We start from the raw sequence: 25,384 nt of genomic DNA on the forward strand, positions 1-25,384 counted from the left end.
CACTATGGGCGTAATGGACTTCAGTGAGGTACGTAACGTACTGGGGACACTGTCTCACCTTCTTGTTGTTTACATATTGTAATTTTGGTCATGTCCATTCATACTGATGCCTCCCTACAGGCGGTTGCCAGCGCTGCGACAAAATCATTAAAGTCTCTGTTCCACTCCGCCTGCAGGTCGGCTGCTCTAGCATGGATATTTGCGGCTGGCCAGTTATACCTGATTTTAGTGACATTGGCACCCAGTTTTCATCCCAGGAGACGTCTCATCTCATGTGACATGGGATGGAACTCAGTACAGAACCTCGTCACTTCTTTGGCGAACTTATTACCTCCAACCTTGCGTGGGTCAGGCAATTGCCCATAGGCACTTTCCAAATCCTTCATGGTCCATGGCCAGTGGACCAACATCGGGTACACTTCTGGATCTGCAACTTCAACCATTGGTGCTTGCAGAACCACCTGGTTAGGTGATCATGAGTCAGTACTCTCACCATCTGACTCATTGTCTGTTGTGGGGTGATCGCGGACAGGCCCTGGATGCCTTTCTGTCTTGGAGAGGCCGTCCTCCACTTGGTCTTCTTGCTTCGATCTGTTGTGGGTATGAAATGCTACCGGTGATTCAGCAGACCCCAAGGCGGTGGCCGCTGACTTGGAACCTTCGCTAGGCGGATCTCGTAGGGGGGCTGTTGGTCTCGGAGGGCGGCCATCAAGGTCAGGATCTGGACCAGACTTCAGACACTGTACAGCTTCATTAGGTTGGTTTCCTCTTGTGTCTGCATGTGCGCTGGTATTTGTACGCGTATTTGATCTATCTTTTACTTGAGATTTCCTTTCTCTGATATCAGCCTCAGCCTTCCACATGTTATAAGCACTCCAATTCACAGCTTCTATTTGTCCCTTCCGTCTCTCCTTCTCTCTGTCCTCCAAACATGACCTCAGTATTTCCAAATGCCTTTTACTAAAACTTCCTCCCTCCGGAAAACCACATTCCTTGATCCACAATTCTAACTGCTTTACAGATTCTGGGCCATAATTATTTAACATGTATTGTATTGTATTTTTGGTTGACCACTCCAAGTCCTCTGTGGACCGTCTTTTTGTTTGCTCTTGCTGGAGCCCATTTTCAGCGTTATTGGAAAAGTGTTCAGCTCTTTCTCTCTCTCTCTCTCTCTCTCTCACATGGTACTGTTATCTTTTTTTGCCAATATGACTTGCTTTTACCTCCGGAGGTCCCCTCTCATTGGGCATGTCCGCCTCAATGCCTTAGTTTTCGTAAACCAAGAAACTCCATACCCGGTATGTCTTTGGCGAGTCCAACTCAGCCAGTGGTGGTTCCAAGTCTAAAACCATCCTTAAACTTGCTGTCTCTTCAACACTCTAGAGACATCAATCCTTTCCCTTGAGTTTTGCTTGAATACCGCGTAAGAGTTCAATGGACCCTACTCCTGATTTGTTTATTCTCTTAGAATGAGTCTCCATGTAGGATTACTTAAGCCACGTCTCTTACCCTGACCCTATTCGATTTGGACCCCGGCACCGGGGCAATCCAGAGATTCCCAGCCCTGTTGCGCAAAGGGGCCAATTTAGTGCTCAAGATGAAGTAAAAGTCCTTCAAGGCACTGGGAACCTGCACCTCCTGGGAACCTTAAGAATCTTCCCCAGTCGCAGGGTCCCGGGCGAGCCTCCAACTTTACTGTCATGAAAAATTAAATCAACTCGATTCAAATGCTTGCAAGAGCAAAGAAAAAGTTTATTTCAGACCTCTGCAAAACATTGGCAAGATGCCTCATGTAAAGGGGCGCTCGATAGCCTTCACATATTCCCTTTATACTATAATTCACTTCTTCTTGTCAACACCTGCAAGGTTAGGGGCCTGGAACATTTGAGTTCCTTTCCATATATGGAGTTGTTTCTCTCATTCTTGACTGTTGATATGATAGTTTAACTGGCCTTGTAAGTCTGCTGTTGGTTGGTTTGCCTTTACATTTTTCTCTTTAGTTTGCAATACTTGCCCCTAGTTTCAGTCAGGCCTTTACTTCTTTGTTTCTCTATGCCTTTATTGATTTCACAATAAATGTTAATTTTCCATTACAGTGATCCTTTCAAATGAAACGTTACACTAAAATCCCATTCACCTCCTAAACTGATGTAAAAAAAATCTCAAATCATTCATTTGAAGCGAAGTACGTCGTGTTCCAGCCAATAGTTACTCCTCAACCAATATCTAAAATCAATTATTGGATCATTAATATTTGTGGGACCTTTTGTATACAAACTGGCTGCCTTATATACGACCTTACAACAATGACTGTACATCAAAAGTACCTAATTCGCTGTAAAAATGCTTTCAGAACCCTGAAGTTGGGAAACGCTCTGGATATTAAATGCGAGTCTTTTTTTTGAAAAATTAGCTTAAATTACCCCAATAAATACTATGGCTATACTAGATTATATTGCTGTTGCACATTATTTCATTAACCTTTTCTATACTTTTTTACATTATGTGTAAAACAAAATCCAGACTGATGCTCCATGCTATCAAAGGCAAAATGAGACTAGAAGCAATGAAAGTTTTTATTTTGTAAGGTAATTAACAGAAAGGATTTTATACTTGTTATCCTGGACATGTCATGGCAAATTCACTTGAGCATAAAGTGAAGACTCTGGTAAAGGCTTCGTGTTGGAATTCAACTTTGAAAAACTGCAAATTTATGTAGTTTTTTAGATTTAATAAAATATTCTGAATCACTACAAGTCATTTCTAAAAGAAAACATTACATTGAGCACAGCAATGTTCCAGACACTTGGTATCAAACCTCACCATAGCAGTTAGTGAAATTTGAATTCATTAAAAATCTGGAATTTTTAAAAAGCTAGCCTAACGGAATTGCTGTAAAACTCTATCTGGGTCAATTTCCCATTAAAAAAGAAAATCTGCCAACTTAATCTGGTCTGACCTGTGTATGGCCCAGGCCTACAGCAATGTGGTTGATACTTAAATACCCTCTGGGCAGGAATGGGCAATAAATACTGGCCTAGCCAGTGAAGCCCACATCCCATGAAAGAATTTTTAAAAAATCTGTAAGGTTTTCTATTACAGTATCTTATTACTTGTGTAAATTTCACCAATTGTTTTTTCAGTACCTTATCTTTTGGTGCTTGCAGGTGGTGACTGAGACAGCTGAAGAAACACATGTTGGAGAAGTGAGTGGAGAGGGATTTGGTATTGGACAAGCTCCAACATCAGCTAAAGCCAAAAAGTTAAAAACCAAGAAGGGAAAAGATCCAACTGGGTTAGAGGTTTCCATTTTTTTCATTGGATTTATCTTTCTCCTTCAAGTGCTCTGCTTGGAGAAGCTACTGATATAATCTTATTGTGTTGTTGCAACCTTCCTCTTGTGCTAATCGTTGCAGAATAATATAGTATAAGCTAAAACAGATAATCCCATTGTATTTGTTTCAGCCCTTTGAAGAGCCATTACATTAGTTCTATTTATCCGTTCTTTCTCTTACTATTCCTCAGCTCTACTTAAATTGATTATTGCACAAATCTAATCTTGACTAACAGTGCTACCCCATCACATATATAACTTCCTTTTTTCTTAAATGTTACATATCCCTCATAATTCAGGACAATCTTTATTAACTTGCAACCATGTCTCCATCAGATTGTGTTTTCTTCATTTTCTTCCTTTGTTATGAATACATCTTCACATACATTTGTTTTTAGTTTTGCCTTTTTGCTATTTTTGTAATGTCTAGTTGGAATGTTTTAGGGTTTTCTTTTCTCTCTGCTCCTTCCTGCCATCTCCGGTCCTCATTTCACAAATTTATATTTTCCTCTCTTACCTTGTCTGTATTCTTTGCTGCACCCTATCCCCCATGATTTAATTCAAACCCTCTCTACTTCCCTAGTTATGCGGTTTGCACAAACACTGGCCCCTTAATGATTCTCCTACTATTTACATTTTTTTAAACCTGTAAACCTCTGATTTGAATATACTCAATGCTCGAGCATTCATAACTCTCTATTGCAGAGAATTCCAAAAGTTCAGAACACTTTCAGTGAAGAACTAATTCCTATTCTGGTACTAGTTCTAGGTTTCATAGGCAGGAGAAATATCCTCCCTGCAGCTACCATATCAAACCCCAAGGATTGTTTCAGTGAGATTACTCTCATTCTTCTAAACTGTAGGGAATTTAAATATATTCAACACAATCTCTTCTGAGAACAATGCTTTCATTCCATGAATCCTTGGGTGAGCTTTTGTTCCAGTCCCTGCAAGGCAAGAGGATAATGTATATTCTTAGTTAAGAAGACCACAATTGTTCACAATATTTTAGACATGGTTGCACCAAGGCCCTTTGAAACATGCCAGAATTTTCAATAAACACTAAAACTTTCAATTAGTTTCAATGGTTGCACCTATCTCTGAGACAGACAGAATCTGATAGACCAGTAAGTGTTAATGATGTAACAAGAACCTGAGTCAGCATCTCTTACTGTTAGTACTTTGCTATAGTTATTTTTAACATGCCAGAAGCTGAATTCTGGATAACTGTTTAAATCTGAGCTTGCTAGATTAAATCCAAGTTTCTTTTTATCATAAGCATTGTTGGCAAAGCTAACATTCTTTTCCCATCTTTAATTACCTTTGAAAAGATGGTGGTAAGCTAGTTTCTTGAGTATTACAGTCAATATGGTTGAGGTACACCTACAATGGCATTTAGGGGAAGGAGTTCCTAGATTTTAATCTATTAGAGGGAGGAATGGTGTCAAGATTTTGAGATTTGTTGGATCTGCACTTACTCAAACCAAGTGGAAAGTATTTCATCACACTTTTGACCTGTCTCATAGATTTGGACAGGTTTTGGGAAGTCAGCAAATGAATTACTTGCCACAGTAATCCCAACCTATAGCAGTGCTACTCTAGTAATCATGGTATTTTGATGGCTGATTCAGCTAAATTTCAGACAATGGTAACTTCCCATTATAGTGTGAGATTTAGCAATGGGAATGCCTTTGACTGGCAAAGAGGGTGGACTCAGAATTTTGCTAGACATGATTACTGCCTAACACTTATGCAGCAGATATATTACTGACATATCAGTTGAAGTCTGGATATTGTCCAAATATTATTACACGAGTGGAATGCTTAATAATCTGACAAGTTACAAGAAGTGCTGAACATTCAGCAATCACCAGCAAAAATCTAAACTTTGCCATTTTGATAAAAGAAATTGGTGAAGATGATTGGGCCCTGGACTCTAACTGAGGAACTCTTAAGGTGATGTAGTAAGGCTGAGACAATTGTCTTCCAACAATTGCACTATCTCCCTTTATGTACAGTTTCTCTCCCATTATTTTAATTAAATTTCATTTGATCAGAGCTTATTGTTGCTTGAGGTCAAGGGCAGTTACTCTCACCTCAGCTATATTGTCTATGTCTGGATCATGGTGTAATAAGTTTTCAGTTGTAATCCTGAGAGAACCCAACTAAGCATTGGTGAACTATTTTTAGTGAGAAAGCACAGCTTGATAGCATTATTGATGACATCTTCCATTATTTTTCTGATGATTGAGTGGACTTCAATGAATATTTACCTGTTTTGAATTAAGTTGATGGTTACTTTGTGTTTACAGTAGCAACATCAAGAAGGAACGAATGTCTATTGGAGGAAAAGATGCTGAGATGGTTTTACAGGTGAAAGAATCTTCACCTCCTATCCTTCCTGAGAAAGACGCAACACAGAGAGACCTTGAAGTTCTGAGTGCTGATTCTGCACAGTCAGAAATAGTTATCAAATTGGAAGATAGCAAGTCCAGGTAAGCAGGGGAGTTCAGAGCAGACTTGGAAAGAGAAATGGAATTCAAAGAATCTGTGATCAGCAGATTTTACACTATGAATTTCCTATGGTAGTGATGTTTGACACTGATTCAATTGGTTGAGCATATGGAGCAGTGGTTGATGGTGGTCTGGTGATGACAGTAGAAAAGCATTTAAAATGTGTTCTTCAAAGGTAAAAGGTAGAGGAATCTGGTGAATAGTCAAGATAGCTGTTTAAAAAAAGACCAAAATAATGTAAAATCCAGTAACTTTTTCTGCTGATTTGCTCTCCTTGAATTATTTTCGGATGAGAAATTTCTACTATTTGACAGATTTCCAACTGTTCAAGTACGTATGGAACTCCACCCTCGAAAATTATTTTTTCACCTCTGCCTCTTTGTAATTGTTTGGTGTGATTGATCATGATCTCATGTGCTTTTAGTTGATACTTAAAGTTCAAGCTTCCCAAGGCGCAGTCTGAGAGCTCCAGTGTTGGGGAAAAACTTAAAAGCCAATCACACAAGCTCAGAGATGACTGCCTACCTCATTACACCACTGGGACACGCTCTGCTGCTGACCATTTGACTGAAGCCTTAATATTTGCACAGGGTAGTAAGAGGGAGCAGAGCTCAAATCTCCACGCAGTTCAGTAAAGGAAGCAGTGAAGCTCAGGTCTCGATGTGGTTTGTGAAGGGGAGAGGTGTCTGGGTTTGTTATTTAGCATGAAGTTAGAGGAGGGTACCAGAGCTGGAACGTCTATGGGTTTTGGGGAGATGGGGGTTGGGAGCAGAAGAGCTCAAGTGTCAATGGATTAAGTGGGGAAGGAGCAGTCTGAATCTCCCACAGGTGTAGTGAATTGCTACCAATTTTCAGTGACAGTGTCCTTGCCATAAAAGGACCTAAGAGGGCTGTAAGGCTGTTGGAAAGGTGAGTGATGTCACCTGGTGGCATGACCATACTGATTAAGCGAGTGCAACTGGTATCTAAAAATGCAGTCATTCTTTGAAAACCAATGAGTTTCCAGGTTCGTACATGGTTACGTGAAACTAGAATGGTACCCATTGCTTAGTAGTCTGCATCACTGTCATAATTGAGGACAAATGACAAAACATTAGCGAGGCTCTTGACTGTTCCTTCTTGTTCCTTATTTTTACAAATATCGTCCCACTAGCTAACTGGGAAGAGGTGGCATCAAGTGGGGGTTGCATTTTGAGAAGTCGAACTACTGACCAAAAGCAAGGAAGTTGGATTTTAAAGAGGGGCTGCTGATGGAGCGACTGTGAGAGAAGACAGAGTTTAGGAAGAAAGTGCTGAGTGACTGATTGTGAGGGGTGGGGAGATGCTTTGAGAAGAGGGACTGGTGTATGAGTAGGGGAGAATGTTGTGAAGAGGGGCTATTGCATGTCTGGGTGTGGAGGGGTTTGCAAAGAGGGATATATATGTAGATGCATGGTTGGGAATGGTTGGTGGAGGGAGAGGAAATTCACTGAGTCTTCTGACTGCAGAAAATGTGGAGAGCTTGGTTGTGCATGAGTACAGAAAATAATAACATTCTTACAAAGTATTTTAAAACACAGGTTTTGAGATTAAAAATGTATTATTGAATTATAATATGTGAACTTCAATATCTTAAATGTTCCCTGCTCTTTTATTGCATTTTTCATTAATTTTCAAGAGATTCTTTTTCAAAACTTCATAAATAGGATGTGGGTATTGCTAGCAGGGCCAGCATTAGTTGCTCATCCTTATTATCCCTCTATCTATCTCTCCGTGTATCTGTTCTCTCTCTCTATCTCTCTGTGTTTTTGTTCTCTCCCTCTCTCTGTGTTTCTGTTCTTTCCTTCTATCTCTCTGTGTTTCCGTTCTTGAGAAGTTGTGATGAATTAAAATGGGAGTCATACTGGAAATAATCTATGAAGTACTGTTGTAGTCCTGTGGTAAGTGCATAATCCAGTAAGGTCATATTTTGGTGTCAGTATGGACTTCATCCAGTATAACAAGCACTAACTCAGTGCTGAGAAGCTGTATTCACATTGAAGATTTGATACAAATGCATTAAGAGTCAATGATAACCGTGTACTGATGTTGACTGTCAGGAAAAACTCATCTAATTCACTAATATCCTTTAGGGAAGGAAACTGCCATTCTTACTTAGTCTGGCTATATGTGACTCCAGACTCCAGAGTCAACCACAGCAGTATGGTTGATCTTAACTGCCCTCTGGGAAATTAGGGATGGCCAATAAATGCTGGCCTAGCTAGCGATGCCCACATCTGTGAATGAATTTTAAAAAAACAAGGTAACTATATACATTAGTTAGAAAAATGTCAACACATCTATCAAAACAAAGTTTCAACCTGATTCCCAAAACCAAAACCAGAAATTCAATCCCAGAGAAATATCACTGCCTCAGTTTTTAAATCTTTACTTAATTGGAAACTTTCCAGTTCCTTTTCCTTGCTCAAGAGAGGCAATTTCACAATTCCTTTTCACATCAGATGACATGAACCTTTCTACAACTTTGTTGGCCTAACTTTCTCAATTCTAACTTGAAGATTTCTATCCCAAATTCTCCTGGCTTGGAATCTTCAGAGTATTGAATCATTTCTGCTGGGGACTCCCTGAACTGAAATGGTTAAAGAATCCCTACAAAGAGAAAATCTTTTTACTTTTGAACTGAACACTTGTTTCTTGTGAACTAGAATCAAAACAAAACTCATCCTTTTGTACTGATTACTCTACCAGTAATAAACTCCCAAGTATAAATGTCTTGTACAATAACATTGCACAGATTCTGTCAGTACTTGATTGCAGTCTCACGCTTTATTAGCAGTGAGTATTTGAGTTACTGTTCCAGAATGATGTTCTGACGTTTAAAAAAAACCTGAACAAAACTAAACAAAATCCCTTTGCCTCTATTTTATAATGTAAATCCCAAAAATGATATAAATATATATATTTGGGAATACTTGGTCCTTAAAAAGTAATTAACTATGTGAAGGAAGCTGGAAGAGATGGATTCTGTGCTGCAGAAAGTTTACCGTATGATTGGAATATTGTGTCCTGTTCTGGTCACCCTACTATAGAAAAGGTACAGAGGCTTTGGAGAGGGTGCAAAGAAGGTTTACCAGCATGCTGCCTGGACTGGAGGGCTTGCCTTATGAAGAAAGGTTGAATAAGCTTGGACTTTTCTCTTTGGAGGGAAGGAAGAAGAGAGGAGACCTGATCGAGATGTACAAAATAATGAGAGGAATAGATAGAGTCAATAGCCAGAGACTTTTCCCCAGGGCAGGATTGACTGGTACGAGAAATCATAGTTTGAAGATATTAGGAGGAAGGTATCAAGGAGACGTCAGAGGTAGGTTCTTTATGCAGAGAGTTGTGAATGCATGGAATGCATTGCCAGCTGTGTTGGTGGAAGCAGAGTCAGTGGGGACATTTAAGTGACTGCTAGACATGCACATGAATAGCAGTGAGTTGAGGGATATGTAGGTTAAGTTACTATATTTTACATTAGGATTAAATCTCGACACAACATCGTGGGCCTAAGGGCCTGTTCTGTGCTATACTTTTCTATGTTCTATCTATGTTGTATTTCTAGGAACTGAACAATCAAAAGTTTTGAAGTATGTTATAGTTCACATACTGTTTACAAAAAACCAAATGTCTTTGTGGAAACTGACATTCAAGCTTTTAGGAAGGAAGATCAGAGATTAGTTTTCTAGATTTAGTTGCTTGACAAAGTTGTTTTGGAAGAGATAGGGCCACATACTGAAGGTTGCCTCGCAAAAGCTTCAGCACACAACTAAGAGTGATAATTGAAGTAAAAATCCTCCAAGAGTTTGGATACATGGTCGGCATGGACGAGTTGGACCGAAGGGTCTGTTTGCGTGCTGTACATCTCTATGACTCTATAAGCTAGCAGCAAAAAGAAAATTCCCTTTTGAAATCAAAGTACCTTACAGCAGGATAAGTTGCACAGACCTCTCTCACAGTGAAGTACCTTAAAGTCATAGAGAATTCAGTCCAACCTGTCCATGCCGACCAAATATCCCAACCCAATCTAATCCCACCTGCCAGCACCCGGCCCATATCCCTACAAACCCTTCCTATTCATATACCCATCCAAATGCATCTTAAATGTTACAATTGTACCAGCCTCCACCACATCCTCTGGCAGCTCATTCTATACACGTACCACCTTTTGTGTGAAAAAATACCCCTTAGGTCTCATTTATATCTTTCCCCTCTCACCCTAAACCTATGCCCTCTAGTTCTGGATTCCCCGCATCCAGGGAAAAGACTTTGTCTATTTATCCTATCCATGTCCCTCATAATTTTGTAAACCTCTATAGGGTCACTCCTCAGCCTCTGACGCTCCAGGGAAAACAGCCCCAGCCTGTTCAGCCTCTCCCTGTAGCTCAGATCCTCCAACCCTGGCAACATCCTCGTAAATCTTTTCTGAACCCTTTCAAGATCCACAACATCTTTTCGATAGGAAGGAGACCAGAATTGCATGCAATACTCCAACAGTGGCCTAACCAATGTCCTGTACAGCCGCAACATGACCTCCCAACTCCTGTACTCAATACTCTGACCAATAAAGGAAAGCATACCAAACACCTTCTTCACTATCCTATCTACCTACAACTCCACTTTCAAGGAGCTATGAACCTGCACCCCAAGTTCTCTTTGTTCAGCAACACTCCCTAGGACCTTACCATTAAGTGTATAAGTCCTGCTAATATTTGCTTTCCCAAAATGCAGCACCTCACATTTATCTGAACTAAACTCCATCTGCCACTTCTCAGCCTATTGGCCCATCTGGTCCAGATCCTGTTGTAATCTGAGGTAACCCTCTTCGCTGTCCACTACACCTCCAATTTTGGTGTCATCTGCAAATTACTAACTGTACCTCTTATGCTCACATCAAAATCATTTATGTAAATGACAAAACATAGAGGGCCCAGCACCGATCCTTGCGGCACTCCACTGGTCACAAGCCTCCAGTCTGAAAAACAACCCTCCACCACCACCCTCTGTCTTCTACCTTTGAGCCAGTTCTGTATCCAAATGGCTAGTTCTCCCTGTATTCCATGAGATCTAACCTTGCTAATCAGTCTCCCATGGGGAACCTTGTCGAACCCCTTACTGAAATCTATATAGATCACATCTACTGCTCTGCCCTCATCAATCTTCTTTGTTACTTCATCAAAAAACTCAATCAAGTTTGTGAGACATGATTTCCCACGCACAAAGCCATGTTGACTATCCCAAATCAGTCCTTGCCTTTCCAAATACATGTATGTTCTGTCCCTCAGGATTCCCTCCAACAACTTGCCCACCACCGAAATCAGGTTCACCGGTCTATAGTTCCCTGGCTTGTCTTTACCGCCGTTCTGAAACAGTGGCATCACGTTTGCCAACCTCCAGTCTTCTGGCACCTTACCTATGACTATTGGTTTTTCAAATATCTCAGCAAGAGGCCCAGCAATCACTTCTCTAGCTTCCCACATTGTTCTTGGGTACACCTGATCAGGTCCTGGAGATTTATCCATCTTTAACCATTTCAAGACATCCAACACTTCCTCCTCTGTAATCTGGACATTTTGCAAGATGTCACCATCTATTTCCCTGAGTCTGTATCTTCCATATCCTTTTCCACAGTAAATACTGATGCAAAATATTCATTTAGTATCTCCCCCATTTTCAGTGGCTCCACACAACGGCCGCCTTGAGGGGCCCTATTCTCTCCCTAGTTACCCTTTTGTCCTTAATATATTTGTAAACCTTTTGGATTCTCCTAAACTCTATTTGCCAAAGCTATCTCATGTCCCCGTTTTGCCCTCCTGATTTCCCTCTTAAGTATACTCCTACTTCCTTTATACTCTTCTAAGGATTCACTCGATCTATCCTGTCTATACCTGATATATGCTGCCTTCTTTTTCTTAACCAAACCCTCAATTTCTTTAGTCATCCAGCAATCCCTATACCTACCAGCCTTCCCTTTCACCCTGACTTTCTCTGGATTCTTGTTATCTCATTTCTGAAGGCTTCCCATTTTCCAGCCGTCCCTTTACCTGCGAACATCTGACTCCAATCAGCTTTCAAAAGTTCTTGCCTAATACCGTCAAAATTGGCATTTCTCCAATTTAGAACTTCAACTTTTAGATCTGGTCTTTCCTGTTCCATCACTATTTTAAAACTAATAGAATTATGGTCGCTGGCCCCAAAGTGCTCCCCCACTGACACCTCAGTCACCTACCCTGCCTTATTTCCCAAGAGTAGGACAAGTTTTGCACCCTCTCTGAGACATCCTTGATCCTGGCACCAGGGAAACAACACATCATTCTGCTTTTTCTCTGCTAGCCACAGAAACGTCTGTCTTTACCTCTGACTACAGAATCCCCTAACACAATTGATCTCTTGGAAGCCGACGTACCCCTCGTTGCATTGGAGCCAGTCTCAATACCAGAAACCTTGCTGTTCGTGCTACGTTCCCCTGAGAATCCATCACCCCCTACTCCTTCTGAGAACTTGAAGAATTTCCAGAAATCAGTATTTTAACTTTCTCTGAGAACTGAACAGTTAACTTCCATGAAGAGACTTGTATTTAAACAATACACCTAAATTAGTTTGATCTAAGGATTCTACCACTGTCAGTATTGTGAACTCGATGACAGGAAGTCAACTAGACTGTGAGAATTTTTCCCTTTTTTTGTCCTTAGAGTTCAGAATCCTTGACCCTGCAAGGTGTTTTCCCATTTTCCTTTTTAAATAAAAAACCCACATAATTTCTGCAGAGTTTTATTGCCTTGTTTGTTGTATTATTTTGTGTGTCTGAAATTAAGGGGATTTAGTTTAATTCTGCATAGCTGCATAGTTGTTCATCAATTTTGCCATTTATCATGCACGTAGCAGCCATGTGCACTACCTACAAGGTGTACTGCAGAAATTCATCAAAGATCCTCAAAGAGCACCTTCCAAACCCATAACCACTTCCATCTATAAGGTCAAGGACCAGCAGATACATGGAAACATCATTACCTTCAAGTTTGTCTCCAAGCCACTCACCATCGTAAATTGGAAATATATCACCATTCCTTTGATGTCAATGGGTCAAAATCCTGGAGTTACCTCCCTAATGACATTATGGGTCAACCCATAGCAGATGTATTACAGCAGTTCAAGAAGGCACTCCACCATCACATTCTCAAGGGCAACTAGGGACAGGCAATAAATGCTGGCCCAGCCAGCAATGCCCACATCCCACAAATGAATTTTAAAAAGAATGATTTCAAGAAGGAGTTAGATATAGCTCCTAGATCTAAAGGGATCAAGCGATATGGAGCGAAAACAGAAACATGGTACTGAATAGTATGATCACCAACTATCATATTGAATAGCAGGGCAGGCTGAAAAGGTCGAACTGCTTACTCCTGCTTCTATTTTCCATGTTTCTATGTGTTATGTCAGGCCACCATAAGGCCATAAGACATAGGAGAAGAAGTAGGCTATCTGGCACATTAGGTTTACTCCACCATTCAATCATGGTTGATATGATAGTCCTTACGCTCACTTTCCTGCCTTTTCCCCATAACCCTTCATTCCCTTCCAGAATGCAAATCTGTCTATTCAGCCTTGAATATTCTTAAAGCTTATTATTACTCCTGAGTGAAGGAATTCCTCCTCATCTCTGCCTTACTTTGGCAATCCCTTACTCTGAGATTATGCCTTATGGTCCTAGCCTCTCTCACAAGGGCAAACAACTCCCTTGCATTTACCCTGTCAAGGTCCTTTTAAATCTTGCATGTTTCAATAAGGTCACTTTCATTCTTCTAAACTCCAATGTGTACAGGCCAAAGCTACTCATACTCTCTTCTTAAGAAAATCACTCTTTGACAGGGTTTTCCCTCGTGAACCTTCTGTGAGCTGCCTCCAATGCCAGCATATTGTTCCTCAGATAAGGTGATTAACACTGTTCGTAGTGTGGAGGGAGAAGGGAGTGAATGTTTGTGGGTGTGGTGCCAATCAAACAGGTTGCTTTGTCTTGGATGGTATCCAGCTTCATAAGTGTTGTTGATGCTACACCCATCCAGGCATGTGAGGAATATTCCATCACATACTACTGACTTTTTGATGATGGGCAGGCTTTGGGGAGACAGGAGGTGAATTACTTGTCATAGTATTCCTAGCCTTTGGCCTACTCTTGTAGCCACTGTGTTTATGCAATGATTCCACTTGGGTTTCTGGTCAATGGTAACCCCAGGATGCTGATAGTGGGGAAATTCGGTGATGGTAACACCATTGAATGTCAAGGGGTGATGTTTAGATTGTCTCTTCTTGATGATGGCCATAACCTGGCGTTTGTGTGGGGTGAATGTTACTTACTACTTTTCAGCTGAAACCTTGAATATTGTCCAGATCTTGTTGCACTTCAACATGGAGTGCTTCAGTATCTGAGGAGTCAAGAATGGCACTGAACATCGTGCAATCATCGGTGAACATCTGACCTAATGATGGTGGCAAGATCATTGATGAAGCAGCTGAAGATGGTTGGGTCAATGACATTTACCCTGAGGAATTCCTGCAGTGTTCTGGAACTGAGATGACTGACCTCCAACAACCATAACCATCTTCCTATCTGCCAGGTATGACTCCAACCAATAGAGAGTTGGGTCCCTGGTACCCATGAATTCCAGTTTTGCTAGAGCTCCTTGATGTCACATTCAGTTGAATATAGCCTTGATGTCAAGAGCTGTCAGTCTCTGGAATTTAGTCCTTTTGTCCATGTTTGAACCCAGGCTGTAAGGAGGTCAGGAGCTGAGTGGCCCTGGCGAAACCCAAACTAGGTATCACTGAGCAGGTGATTGCTGAGCAGGTGCTGCTTGACAACACTATTGATGACATCTTCTGTCACTTTACTGATGAGTGAGTGTAGACTGATAGGGCAATAATTGACTGGGTTGGATTGTCCTGATTTTTGTGTACAGGAAATTCAAAAGTAGGGGACATATGTTTAAGGTGAGAGACGAAAGATTTAAAAAGGACATGAGGGACAACTTTTTTACACCGACAGTAGAATGAACTGCCAGAGGAAGTGGTGCATGCAGGTACAGTTAAAACTTTTAAAAGACATTTGGATAAATACATGAATATAAAATATTTGGAGGGATGTATCCCAAATCCAGTCAAGTGGAACTAATTTGGTTTGGGAACATGGTCAGTGTGAACTAGCTGGATCAAAGGGTCGGTTTTCATGCTGTATGCCACTATGAGTCTATAATGTGGCAGGACTGCAGAGCTTAGATCTGATCCATTGGCTGAGGGATTGCTTATCTCTGTCTATCATTTGCTGCTTAGGCTATTTGGCATGGACGTAGTCCTGTTTGGTAGCTTCACCAGTTTGACACCTCATCTTAATGTATGCCTGGTGTGCTCCTGGCATGCTGTCCTGCTCCAGAGTTGATTCCCTGGCTTGATGATAATGGATGAGCCAGGCTATAAAGTTATAGATTGTGTTGGAATACAATTCTGCTGACGTTTGACAGTGCACAACACCTCATGGATACAGTTTTGAGTTGCTAGATCTGTTTGAAGTTTGTGCCATTTAACATGGTGATAGTGCCACACAACAGTTGCCTCAACTGCTTTATGTGGCAGAGAACTCCACAGGCTCACCACTCTCTGGGTGAAGAGATCTTTACTTATCTCAGACCTAAATTTCTTAGACCATTATCCCTCGTTCTGGACTCCCTGGTCATTGGGAACATTCTTCCTGCATTTTCCTTGTGTAAAAGTTTTAATGGTATCTATGGGATTCCCCCTCATTCTTCTAAATTCCAGTTAATATAATCCTAACCAATCCAGTCTGTCTGCATCTGTCAGTGCTGCATCCTAAGAATCAGTCTGGTAAACCTTTGTTGCACTCCCCCTAAAGCCAAGACATTCTTCCTCAAATAAGGAGACCAAAACTGCACATGGATCACCAAGGCCTTGCACAATTGCAACAAGACATCCCTGTTCCTGTACTCAGATCCTCTTGCTATAAAAGTCAACATGCCACTTGCCTTCTTCAGCACCTCCAGCAGCTGGTGTAAAAGAACACTCAGGTCTTTATCACACCTTTTCCTTTCCCAATCCATCACCACAGATAATAATCTGACTTCCTCCTTTTGCTACCAAAGTGAATAATATCACATTTAAGAGTAGGTGATGGCCTAGTGGTATTATTGCTAAATTGTTAATCCAGAAACCAAGGTAAAGTTCTGGGGATCTGAGTTTGAATTCCACCATGGCAGATAGTAGAATCTGAGGTCAATAAAAATCTGGAATTAGGAGTCCATGGAAATCTGGAATTAAGAATGATCATGAAACTATTGTCGATAGTCAGAGAAAACCCAGCTGGTTCACTAAATGTCCTTTGGGAAGGAAATCTTAGCTAGTCTGGCCTACTTGGTAACTTCAGACCCACAGCAATGTGATTGACTCTTTACTGCCCTCTGAGCAATTAGGGATGGGCAATGAATGCTGGCCTAGCTAGTGACACCCACATCCCATGAATAAATTTACAAAAGTTATCCCTTCTTCTGTCATACCCACTCACTCAACTTGTCCAAATCACATTGAAGCATCTCTACATCTTCTTCCAATTCTTCTTCTTCACTACATCTTCTTCACTGTTCACCTTCCCCACTAGCTCTGTATCGTCTGCAAACCTGGAGGTATTATTCTTAGTTTTCACATCTAAATCATTAATATATATACCTGGGGTCCTGGCATTGATCCATGTGGCAATTAATGCTAGCCTACCCAGTGATGCCTAAATCCTACGAATGATTAGAAAAATTTGCTTGAATGACACATGGGCTTAAAGCATTATATTACGACCCAGTGATCTCAGTAGAAATGGGTGACAACAAATACACTGTAGTTTCTTCAGACTGATAAATAGTCTGTGGCTCAGGATCATAGCAAGTGGCACGACCTTGTGGAGTGGCTTTTATCTAAAGAAATTAAACAAAAATTAAAAATAAGATTTATCAAAAGCAGTTTTGTCCGGTTAGGATTAATTCTTTCTAGTTTTATTCTTGATTTATGTTCCCTTTTTTTGTGATTTAGCACTCCTCCACTAAAAGCATCAATGTTTGAAGTGTTCAAAAATGAAAAAGGACGTGAAATTAATCGTATCTTAATGGAGAATAAAAGTATTCTTAGTATGAAAAGGAAGAGTGTGAAGGAGCTGACTGAAAGGATCAACAACATTAAGGAGGAAATTGACATCAGTAACCAGGCACTCAATGTCAAGAAACAGGAGCGTCAGCATCAAGGTAATGCCACAGGACTGTGAGCAGTTTCTTTGACACAAACAGCATCATAGAATCCTTACAGTACAGAAAGTGACCATTTGGCCCATCAGGTCTGCACCAACCTTCCAAAAATCATTCCACCCAGACCCAGCCCCCTCAACTGTACATCTTTGGACAGTGGGAGGAAATTGGCACAACCGGTGAAAATCCACACCAACACAGGGAGAATATGCAAACTCCACACAGTTAGATACCCAGAGCTGGATTTGAACCCGGTTCACAAGCACTGTGAAGCAGCAATGCTAACCACTGGGCCAATTTAGCACTACAGTTATTCTACAGTTTCTGCTCTTCATTATCATGCTGCTCCTTCAACTCTAAGTTGACTTTTTAAAAATTTTATTTTGTGTAGTGGATTTCATGAGAGAAGCTGACATTGACTGTCAATCCCTAACTGCTCTGAGGAGGTAGAAACTCCTGAGTCACTTCAAAGGGTAGTCAAGCCAATTATATTGGTGTTGGACTGGACTCACCCAGGCCATTCTGGATAAGAATGACATACTATTTCGCTAAAGAACATCAGAAAACTGGTTGCATTTCTGTGACAATCTGATTGCTTCATTGTCCCTTTTACTTAAAACTGAATTTAAGTAATCAAACTGCATGGTGGAATTTCCAGTGACACTCTCTGGATAACTTGTCAAGTGATCTAAGCACTAATCAAATAAATATGTGTGAATATCAGGTATAGATCTGTCTGGTCTGTGAGAGGACTGCAGTGGAGTAACTCACAGACACTTGTTATAAAAATACCAACTTCCAATCAAGTTTGAATTGAGTATAATGACAATCTTAAAAACTGGGGAAAATTTAACAGTTGGGAAGAGAACTGCCACAAGACCAACAGATGTAGACTGCTAGTCAGAACTGTCTGAGAGGTACCTGTCTAGGGAAGGAGTTTGCACAGAGAAAAACATCAATACCGACCTGGGGAGCAAATCTACAAAGAGAAGTTTCGACATCTGGCTGGTTTTGAAATTTGAATTTTTAAGTAAATCTTAATCAGGGGTTTTATCAGATTAGTATTATAGAAGGGAAAGTAAAAGATAGATTAGAGGAAGGAGTTGTAAATAGTTGTTAGTTAATTATTCTCTGTTATACTTTAAGAAATAAAGCTGTTAACTTTTACTTTAAATAGCTCTTGGTCTCTCGAATTTTCACAGATTAGTGCACGGGATAAATCTTTTCTGTGTTGCTGGTTTAAATTAAGCAGGAGGGTTTACCCCATGTCGTAACATACTCATTGTCCTTGTTTCCTTGGCTGGTATATCAATGTAGCTAAAATCTTTAGCTAATGCTATCTTAAATAAACTGACTCTAGCCTGGAAACAAATACAGATAAAACTGATGGGATTGATATTTCTAATAATGTTAGGTCAAGTTACAAATTGTCCAGTGTACAACTTTATAATCTCACTGTTAGAAGGATGAAGAGGGTTTTTGTTAAAACCACGTTATCAGCTCCACAGGCCCAGTGCTTCAGTGGGTAAACAAAGATGATACAATTTCAATCCTAGTCTAAATTGAGTCAGCTAGTTAAATAAAAGCATCAAGTCTTGCACCACATTTGAACTCCACACTGCTATGCTTAAGGTTAGGGATGGAGATGCCAGGGTTCCTGTTTCTGATCACTACCTGATAAACCCCACTGGTAAAAGAGAATTAGACTGTGTGTAATGATTTCCACGATCAAATACTTAATGCCAGACGCTTGCAGACTTATGTGAACAATGATGACTTGGATGATGCTGAGAATGATAAACTTTTGTCAGATATAACAGCCAATGTACTTCATTACCTGTGACCTGTAAAACTGTATGTGATTCATTGCCAAAGTTCAACTTAACTCATTCTCATATATTTTCTCAAAATCTGTCATTGCATTTACAAGATTAATCAACCAAGGGCATAGTCCAAAAATTGACAAAACTTGTTTGATTATTGGTCCTTTCCACACCTAACAGGTGATTACCTGAATGAACAAGGTGATCCAGTGATCGATGAAGATGAGTTCAACTTGGTCATGCAATTGAAGGATTTGAAACACCAATACCGGCACGACTTTGATACTTTGCGAGACCTGAAGGTGGAGCTCCAATACTGCCACAAGCTGGTGGACCAGTGTAGGCTGCGGCTGTTAACAGGTAAGGGAAGACTACACAGCTCAAAAATATGCTGAGATTTCAACTGCAGCAGTTACAGTGATCAGGAATATCATTATTTGCAAGAAAAAAAAATAACCATGTTTAAGTTACTCAGTGAATGCTCAGCTAATGGTAGTATTGTTCTGTTGGAGTTGTTATACTTCAGATGAGAGATTGTTTCTATTTTCATTGGCTCAGAGAGATTTGAAAGTTACTGTAGTACTATTGAAAGAAGATTAGAAAAATGTTCTGGCCAACATTCCTCCCTTGATCATAAACAGATTTTCTAGTTATACGTCATTGCACTGTCTGAAAATTCTTGCTTTGCGTACGTAAGATTGTCAGATAACTCGGGTTTGAGATAGTTTGAGACATTTCTGAGACACATGACAAGTGACAATGTAAATATAATGCCTTACAAAACCAGTTAGACTAGAAAATCACAGGTATACTCTTCGATCTTCTGTGTATGACCAAACATTGTGTATCTCTGAATGCTCTCATTAATGCCAATGAAGGGTTATTTTATGCTCATAGTTTACAGTATATTCCAATGATAAGCTTTCATATGGAGAGCTTTGTGATTCTAAGTAGAGACCTAACAGAGGTTGGCAGGTTTCTTAATGACCCCGCATGTATTCATGTTACTCAAAGTGAGATATGAAGGGAAGGAGTTCATCCTATAAATCCAAATCGCATAAATTGCAATCCATATAAAATTAAACAGTAAATAAACTGTCTAGCATTAATTTAATTGGTGTATCATGTAAACATTTGCAAACTCTGATGACATATCTATTAATCTTCAATTAACACAAGGAATTATGCCCTCCCCCATTCCCCATGCCAATGATATAACCCTAGTAGTAACACTAGCAAGTTTCTCCTCATAGCCACGAATTCACAGTTAAGAACTTAAATCCAGTACAAATTTCTACTGCACTTCTCTGAGGTCACAAAGGACCAATTCCTTCATTCAAAATCCACAAAGTGGTCAAAGTATAAAGCAACTATGAATGGGAGTCAGTTAGAAAATTAGATAACATATTTAAAGTGTTGATACACACTCAGAGGGACAGAAAAGAGGAGACAAGAATGCAATTTGTTTTGCAGACATTGAGAGGATGATAAGCTAAAATGTGAATTGGGAAACATCAAGAAAGCTGCTGAAATATACCATGCAAAAGCAATCACAGAATAGCTAAATTGCTTCTTTAGTCATACAGCTGAGCCTCCAATCACCATGTTAAAAATAACCAGGAACTTTCCACTCTTCATATCTCTGAAGCACAGAACATCAAAAGCTTTGAAGCTACGCTCTACCCTTGAATGCACAGTAGCTAGGGTTGATTATAGCTGCTAAAGTCCAAATTATTGACCTTCCATCAGGCAAAAAGACCATATTCTCCCTGAACTGATTATAAATTGCAGAAGTGCTGTCATCATATTTGTATATCATATAGTTGCCCCAGCATCCATCACTTTATCACATTAAAAGGGGAAGAACCCTTTTAACCTCATGGTTAAGCATTATAAAAGATAGTCATCCTTAGTATTGTATTCCCAAATTAATCTGAATTCACACAAGTATATCTTCTCATTGGCCACAGTACAATCCATCCCTACGTACTGCTTCTGGTTGTGGTAATGTCTTACAGTATTTATAAAGAAGCAATTCCAGATGACATTAGAAATATAAGCTAGAGTTGACCATATTCTCTTTGCTAATCAGTAACATCATGGTTTATTATCTATTACAACTGTTCTTTCCTACCTGATCCTCATATTCACTTCTCTTCTATTCCAAGAATCTATAGATATCAGCCTTGAATATACTCATTGATTGATCATCTACAGTCCTCACAAGAAGATTCATAACTTTCTGAATGGAGGCATTTCTCCTCATCTCAGACCTAATTAGTTAAGCGCTTTTCCTGAGACTATGGTTTTGTTAAAATTATGAGCATATCATTTGGAATTGTTTCTTTAATAAGGTAAAATGAAGTGGGTCATGTGACTGATCTGGAGTCCACCTGACAGCAAGCCTGGTTACTGAGATTGTTAGAGATTAAAGGTGTCCCAAAATGTTTTGCTGGGAAGAAGGTACAAGAAGGGTTGCACCTAAACAGAGTTGGAATGGAGTTCCTTGTGAAGCATTTTGATAGTGCCAATCTAAGTTGGCAGTGTTGCCAACCAAAACAAAATAGTAGAGGATAATACAAAGGCTTGAAAAATACTTAGGGATACAACTGGCACTAGCATAGAGAATAGTAAGGTAATAGGTGAAGTTGGAGTAGGGGAGAAAGAAAGGAAGTCCAAACATGGTAAATGTACATGTGTGTAAATGCTGGGAGTATATCAAATAAGGTTGGGTTATTACAGATATAGATTTCAATGTGGAATATTATATTGTAGTACTGACGGAGACCTGGCTCAAGGAAGGGCAAGACTGGATGTTAAATCTTCCTGGGTATAAGTTGTTCAGGGAAGATAGAAAAAGAAAGAAAGGAGGATAGACAGCAGTATTGACTAAGAAGGACATTACAGTTCTGGAGAATTAGGATGTCTAAGAGGGTTCACGGACAGAATCCATCTGGCTAGAGATATGGAATAAAAGAGTAATTACATTGTTCAGTTTAGTCTATAGAACACCAACTAGTTGAAAAGATGTAGAGGAACAAGCCTGTAGGGAAATTACAGAGAAATATCAACATCACAGAGTAGTTATAAAGTTGGGCTTCAATTACCCAAACATAGATGGGTAGTGTAAGGGACAGTGAGGGGTAAGTGTTCTCAGAGGATGTGTGGGAGGGTTTTCTACAGCAGGATGCTGTTAGTCCGACAGCGAAGGATACATTTTTTTGGACCTGGTCCTCGAAATGAGATGGGCCAAGTGAATCAAGTGTCAGTGGAGGAACATTTAAAAGACAGTGGTCATCATATCATAAGGTCAGGATGTTGTTGCAACATGACATACAACAGTCCAGAGGAAGAAAAATCAATTTGTGGAGGGCTGACTTTAATGGGGCAATAACATGGCTGAGAGGATTGATTATAATAAGAGGCTGGTGGGAAAAACAGTAATTGAACAATGGGCCACCTTTAAGGAGCAGATGTATTCAGGGTGTATTCCCCGAAATGGAAAAGACAGGACAAACAAATCCAGAAATCTCTGGATGACAAAGGAGATAGAACATAAGCTTAGAAAGAAAGTGTGCTTTTGACAGATATAAGGCAGAAAATACAATTGAGAACCAATACAAATAACAAAGGTTTAGTGGGAGAGATGAAAAGCAAATAACAGAAGCAAAGAGGAACTATGAGAAAGGACTAGCAGCTGACATAAAAGGGAATACCAAAGTCTTCGATAGGCATATAAACAGTAAGGGAGTGGTTAAAGGAAGAATGAGACCAATCAGAGACCAAAAAGGAGATTTGTTCATGGAGGAGCAGATTATGGTTGAGGTGTTACATGAATACTTTGTTTTACAGAAGTGAAGGATGCTGCCGAGGCCGTGGTGACAGAGGAAGAAACTCACTAGAAGGGTTCAACGTTAATCAGGAAGCACTCTTGGATAAATTGTTGGCACTTAATGTTGTCAAGGCCTAGGAACCAGACACGTTACATCCAAGGATTTTTTTTAAAACATGAGGGTAGACATTGAGGGGACACTGGCCACAATTTTTTGTCTTCCCTGGACTCAGGAGAGGTGCCAAAATACTGGAGAATCGTGAACATTCCAGGCTTGTTCAAAAAAGATTGTCAGCATACTCCCAGCAATCACAGACCAATCAATTTAATTTCAGTAGTGGGGAACATCGAGAAATAATTATTTGAGAATAGAATTAATAGTGACATGGAAAGAAGTAGGAAGATTCAGCATGGGATTTGAAGGTGAAATTGTGTTTAACTAACTTTCTGGAGTTTTTTTTTAAAGTTAACACAAAGACTTGATGAGGGTAACACTGTTTATGTGGTATACACAGATCTCCAAAAGACATTTGATACAGTGCCATGCAATAGATCTGACAGGCAAGTATTGTTCATGATATAAAAAGGGACAGTAGCAACATGGATACAAAGTTGGCTAAGTGATAGGAAACAGAATGGTTTATGGCTGTTTATTGGGCTGGAAGAAGGTTTGTAGTGGAGTTCCCCAGGGGTCAGTATTGGGATGTTTACTTCTCCTGATATATATTAATGATCTAGATCTTGGTGTGGAAGGGACAATTTCCAAATTTTCCGATGACACAAAACTTGAAAGAAATTTAAACCGTAAGGAAGACATTGATAGTTGGTGGAATGAGGGACAGATAACTGCTGCAGAGAAGTCTGAAGTGAAGTACTTTGGTCAGAAGAGCACCAAAAGACTATAAAGTAGAGATAGTCCGTGACAAGGAGATAGGTGAAACAACTCATCCATCAGATGTCAAGTGCTCATAGCACTTCATGACCAAGCAGGACAAAGGTAATGGAAAAGATGTCTCCATTCAGCAGACAGCAGAACTGCTGGCACAGGATGGCTAATATTGATGACTACTGTTGCAATTGTGAAAGGTATATTGTGAGAGGGGAATCCAGTAACTCAGTGGTTAGCACTGCTGCCTCACAGTGCTAGGGACCAGGATAGATTTCAGCCTCAGATAACTGTATGTGTGGAGTTTGCATATTCTTCCTGTGTCTGCGTGGAGTTTCCTCTGGGTGCTCCAGTTTCTTCCCAGAGTCCAAAGATGTGCAGATTAAGTGGACTAAATTACCCATTGTGTCCAGGGAAGTACAGGATAGGTGGATTAGCCATGGGTTACAGGGATAGGGAGGGTGAGGGGGGATGTCTAAGTGGGAAGGGATGGTTTGGACTCGATAGGCTGAATGGCCTGCTTCTGTAATGTAGGGATTCTATGTATATTTTGGCCAAATCAGTGTAGCAACTTCACTGTTAGCACATGATCCCTGGTTTCTATGAGCCTACTAGTGGTCATTTCAATGCATGTTACATTCCTTGACTCCAGTAGTAACAGAACTGAGCACGTTTCTGTACTCATGGATGCATACAAGTTCATGCAGGCCATTCCCACTCATGACCAAAAGGCCTTAACTATAGCCAGAGTGTTAGTGCACAATTGGCTTGTCTGTTTTAGTGTTCTATATTGGATGCACAGTGATCAGGGACTCAACTTTGAAGACAAGATCCTACAGGAGCTCTGCAAGGCCTATGGCATTATCAACCTCAGAAAATAGTATAATGAAGTGTTGCTTGAAGTCAGAAGTCTATTGGATGATGGGAAGCAAGCAGCATTGTTGCAGAAGCTGAAATGTTGGTACAAGATGACTCAGGTAGAGTCAGCAATACAGAATCCTGTGTGTGTGTGATCCTGTGTGGATAGGCCTACTGCTACCATGAAAAACAGCCAGGGAAAGACCTATAGGATGCAGAAATTGAAGCAAAAGTGCCTCCAGTCAGACAATTCCTGGAATCCTAAGTGACATAACTCCCAATGTAGGATTCCTTGGAAGATACTATTACAAATAAGAGGCTGAGAACATCTCAAGAAAATGCTGGATATCAACGCATCCCTTACCAGCTTTTAAAAATTCATTCATGGAACGAGGGCAGCATTTATTGTCCATCCCTAGTTGCCTAGATGAGAAGTGATAAGCTGTCATCTGAAACCACTGTAGTCCATATGTTAGGGATAAACCCACAACCCTATTAGGGAGGGAAATTCAGGATTTGGCCAAGAGACACTGAAGAAATGACAATATATTTCTAAACCTAGATGGTGAGTAGCTTCGAAGGGTACTTGAAGGAGGTAATGTTCCCACGTATCTGCTGCCTTTGGTCTTTTAGATGGTAGTGGTCGGGAGTTTGGAAAATGAGAGGAGTCTTGATGAATTTTGCAGAGCATTTTATAGACTATACCGTTGCAGACACACTGCTGCTATAGATTGTTGAATCATAGAATCCCTACAGTGTAGAAGCAGGGTGTCAAGTCCATACTGACCCTTTGTAAAGCATCCCACCCAGACACACCCCTCGAGC

General features: G+C 40.3%; 1 protein-coding gene across 1 annotated transcript in view; it reads left to right on the plus strand.

The window, feature by feature from the left end:
* The window catches only part of kif9 (kinesin family member 9), a 109,948-nt gene that overhangs the window by 70,795 nt on the left and 13,769 nt on the right, over positions 1-25,384 (plus strand). The window contains exons 15-18 of the mRNA XM_072570115.1: positions 3,168-3,295; positions 5,647-5,829; positions 16,952-17,160; positions 19,164-19,343. Of these exons, the coding sequence (XP_072426216.1) occupies positions 3,168-3,295; positions 5,647-5,829; positions 16,952-17,160; positions 19,164-19,343 (700 nt within the window). The remainder of the gene's footprint in view (positions 1-3,167; positions 3,296-5,646; positions 5,830-16,951; positions 17,161-19,163; positions 19,344-25,384) is intronic.

This window comes from Chiloscyllium punctatum, chromosome 5 (genome assembly GCF_047496795.1).
Source record: "Chiloscyllium punctatum isolate Juve2018m chromosome 5, sChiPun1.3, whole genome shotgun sequence".
In the NCBI taxonomy this organism is placed as follows: domain Eukaryota; kingdom Metazoa; phylum Chordata; class Chondrichthyes; order Orectolobiformes; family Hemiscylliidae; genus Chiloscyllium; species Chiloscyllium punctatum.